This window comes from Phalaenopsis equestris, unplaced genomic scaffold, assembly GCF_001263595.1.
Source record: "Phalaenopsis equestris unplaced genomic scaffold, ASM126359v1 Scaffold228335, whole genome shotgun sequence".
Lineage (NCBI taxonomy): Eukaryota > Viridiplantae > Streptophyta > Magnoliopsida > Asparagales > Orchidaceae > Phalaenopsis > Phalaenopsis equestris.
The window spans coordinates 1-3906 of record NW_018246313.1 but is presented as its reverse complement, the minus strand read 5'-3'; the positions used below and the strand labels follow the sequence as shown (position 1 = coordinate 3906).

The 3906-nt window shown below is 35.4% G+C and overlaps 1 protein-coding gene across 1 annotated transcript; it reads left to right on the top strand.

Moving 5' to 3' along the window:
- Positions 1-991: 991 nt before the first annotated feature.
- LOC110037975 lies at positions 992-2071 on the top strand. The gene is made up of 2 exons (XM_020742728.1): positions 992-1110; positions 1271-2071. Exons 1-2 carry the CDS (start codon positions 1045-1047, stop codon positions 2069-2071), a joined length of 867 nt encoding a protein of 288 aa, XP_020598387.1. The 5' UTR covers positions 992-1044.
- Positions 2072-3906: the final 1835 nt, after the last annotated feature.

The following is a 3906-nucleotide window of genomic DNA, read 5'->3' as shown; positions in this document are numbered from 1 at the left end:
AAATTTACATGCATACCACACAATTCTTATGCATTCACATATGTAACATTTAAAGTGTTATATTTACATTTATAACACCCTGACATTCATATTAAAAGGTGTATTCACTTTTAAAAAGCTAGTGATAGTGATATTTCTGATATGATGTGAAAGATTTGGGTTATCTATGTAAATATAAAAGTTTAGGTGTTAGAAATGTAAATATGTAAGAATTGTGTGGTATGCATGTAAATGCTCCTTAATATGAACAATTTTATTGTTAATGTAAAGTTGAATCTCTGGAGCTAGGTTGCTTGATGTAAGAAGTGATGTAAATGAATGCTGCAGCGATTGCAGCAATGTTGTTTGCTATCTTTTGAAATAAAATTCTGCCACTCTGTGTGGAATGCGGCCATGTAAAAGCTGCTCAAGCTGGGCTGAAGGAAATAGAATGAAAAAAGTGAAAGTGTATGTTGGAAGCACACGTCAGTGAGCAGCTGGGTTATACGAGCGCGAATTTTAAAGCAATGGAATGAGAATAGGGGATGGGTCTATTATATCGAATGTAAAAGCTGTTTGAGCTGTACGATAACTTCTGGGTATACGCCGCCAACAAGTGGGAGCTTCCTATTGATGTGTATATTACCGAGACTCGAGAAACAGATTGTATTTTAGTTATTTATTGTATAAATTTTGTTGACAATCTCATAAAAAAATTGTTTAAATATTTTCAAATCTTTAATGCCAAAATATTGGAATTAAAATAAAAAATTATTGTAGTTTTTTTTTGTATAAAATTAAGTCAATATTTTTTGGAAATCATTTATTTTTCTCGCATACACAAATCCATTTAATTAAAAATAAAACTGAACGTCCCTTTTGTGCATTAACTGATTTTGAGGAAAAATAAAATCTGAAATCATGACTTTCAACATAAATTTGTACGTAGTTGTTTTATGATAATATCTTAATTCTCAAAAATGCTCCTATTTAACTGCCAAAATGCATGAATTTTCGCCTATTATTTCCTAAAAAAACATATAAATAATACATATTTCCTTATTTATGCAGATGGTCGAATTTAGCTGGAAGGAGGATTCTCTGGAGAGTGGGCGTGCACATTTCTCCGAGGTTTGGCTTCAACTCTCTTTTACAAAGTTTATCTTTTACAGCTGTTGGATATGTAAATGCATACGAATTGAATGGTATGCATGTAAATCTTCCTTTTTTTTATACCATATATGATCGCTAAATATTTGATTTTATGTCTTCTCCTTCCTTCCAACTACAGGCCATCCACTCTTACATCACAGATGAGAGAGTAGGATTTGCTGAGCCTGTCCCAGGAGTTGAGCTCTACCTCTGCCCTTCCCACCCAAAAATACTCACCATACTTACCCACAACCTCTCTAAGGAGCTCCTCGGCAGCATCAGCTCTGTCCTCAATGGCCTCATCGGCATTGTTGTATGGAGAAGACCCCATGCAACCATATCACCTAGAGTATCTTCCCACCACCACCGTCATGGCAGCTCGAAGAAACATTCGAGTTCGAAAAAACGTCATGAAAGCATGAATCATTCATTCCGCCGGAATCCAATGCCTCTACCCAATGATGAAGACGATGTTCCGCCCGGCTTCGGCCCGCCTATTGCGAGAGAGGATGATGATCTTCCCGAGTTTGATTTTTCTCGCGGCCGAAGCTCCCATCGTGCAGGCGCATTGGCGGCGAAGGCGACAGCGACGGCTCCGCCCTGTTCGTCCAACCACATGAGGGAACTTATCCAAAAGTATGGGCAGGGGGAGAACATCATTAGCGAGTTGGGGATTCCTGTCGAGCCGTGGAATGATGAAGATGATATTCCTGAGTGGAATCCAAATCAAAATATGAGATCGATGCCGCCATTACCGCCGCCTCCGCAGCACTCAAAATATGAGATCGATGCCGCCATTACCGCCGCCTCCGCAGCACGTGTATCAACAGCAACTTATAAATGCCCACCCATTTGCAATAAACCAGAACCTGATGCCCCCGCAGTTCATACCTCCTCCTCCTACGCCCATCCAGCCCCAGGTTGGGGGAATGCAGCCTAATAATGCCCCGTGGCAAGGACGGCCGGACGGCCATCCGAGGCCGTGCCACATGGGTGGCCGGTTGGGTAGCGGGAGACCGCCGGGGTTGGGAGTGGTGCCCGGTATGGTTCCAGGTTTTGGTGGAGTGAGGAATGGATTGGGTCTGTGGAGGCCTGATAATAATAACAATGGAAGTTAAGGTGCCTAGCTAGCTCTTCTTTCACCAGTAGGAATTTTCTTCTGATTTTGATCTCCAATGGAATTTTATGTAAAATATATCTCTGTTCATATGATTACCTTCAGCTGGGTGATGAATGTATGACCCCTTTTGTTGATTAGGTTTAGGGTTTGTTGGAACTGACATGCAGGAGATTAATAAATGCTTTGTTATGTGGTCATCTTTGCCATCAATTTTATCATCATTGCCAGGTTTTTAAAGAGCACTTGCTTCATACATCTATAGAATGTAGGGGCATTTACATATATGCCTCCAAATTCTTTTGTATTTACTTATCTAGAATAAATCATCGCATCTTCCTTCGTTTTTTTTCTGAAAGATATCCAATCAATCAGAATGGAGGTCAGAGAGGGTCTTTTTCCTCGTCGTGTCCTTTATATGGAAATCAAGGGTCAAGGAGCCATTCCCTTGACCCGTACTGATGAAGATTTGACTCCACAAGAAATTAAACAAAAAGCTACGAATTGGCCTATTTCTTGTGTGTACCCATTGAAGTATTTTGAAATGAACTGAACACCTCATTTTTTACTTGTTATATTTATAGTTTTATACCACAAATCTTTCATATAACTATATCACATAAAAATACCATCATTTTAACTTCTTAAAAGTGACACATGCAAAAGGTGATGTGTAGAAATTAAAGTGTATGTCATTATCTGTTATTTGTGTAATACATAAGAATTTAGTGGTATGTATGTAAATTTTCTGTTATAACATGATATTAAAGATAAGTGTTATGTATGTAAATATGAAACTTTAGTTGTTAGATATGTAAATATGTAATGAATGCTCCATTATTTTAATAAGTGATATTTAAAAATAAATTCATTATTAATTTAATAGTTTTAAATTTTAAATATAGCATTATTTTAATGAGTTATATTGAAATTTTAAGTAATGGTAATATATTGGGAAAAAATAAATAAACTTTAGGTGTTTGATATGTGAATACATAGGAATGTGATGGTATAATCAAATTACTATGTTAGTGGTTATTTATGGAATACTTGTTTATTAATTTTTGCATTTTTTTTCTATGACTGCTGTATATAATAATTATACTTTATCCTTAAAGATAAATAAATTACATATGTTAATATTTGATTAAATTATAATTTATAGATTTGACGTCATTTAATCATATTATTATCAAAATTTTAAGAATGTTTGAGCCAAATCTGACATGCAACAATAATTCAACCTACTTGGCTCACTTAAATATATATATATATATTAAAAATACATCACATTTGTCAAAATAACGTGTTATTAATCAGAGCGGGGAAATTTGGATAAATGTTCGACTTGTTAACAAATATCGTTTTTCTTGTTTAGTTTATTTGTACATTTAACTCAAAAAAATTATTCTTTTGCTTAACGAGTTCGATACGAGTTATTCGCGAACAATGATCGGTTTTGATAGCTCTAGTGATGCAACTATTGAATTTTAAGAGTAGGGACGAGATTTAAATCTTATAATTTATATTAAAGTAAAAAGAATTTAATATATTTTTTATTATATTTTTTTAATTAATAGTTTTTAATTCATCAGCCGATATTTCTGGTTCAGAGTCCATAAGTGTCGAGAGGTCGCAGACCAAAGCACGAGAAACCT

Coding starts and splice junctions, on each gene's coding strand:
- LOC110037975 (XM_020742728.1), top strand. CDS start 1,045: ATGCAGATGGTCGAATTTAGCTGGAAGGAGGATTCTCTGGAGAGTGGG. Junction 1,111..1,270: donor GGCGTGCACATTTCTCCGAG/GTTTGGCTTCAA, acceptor TTCCAACTACAG/GCCATCCACTCTTACATCAC.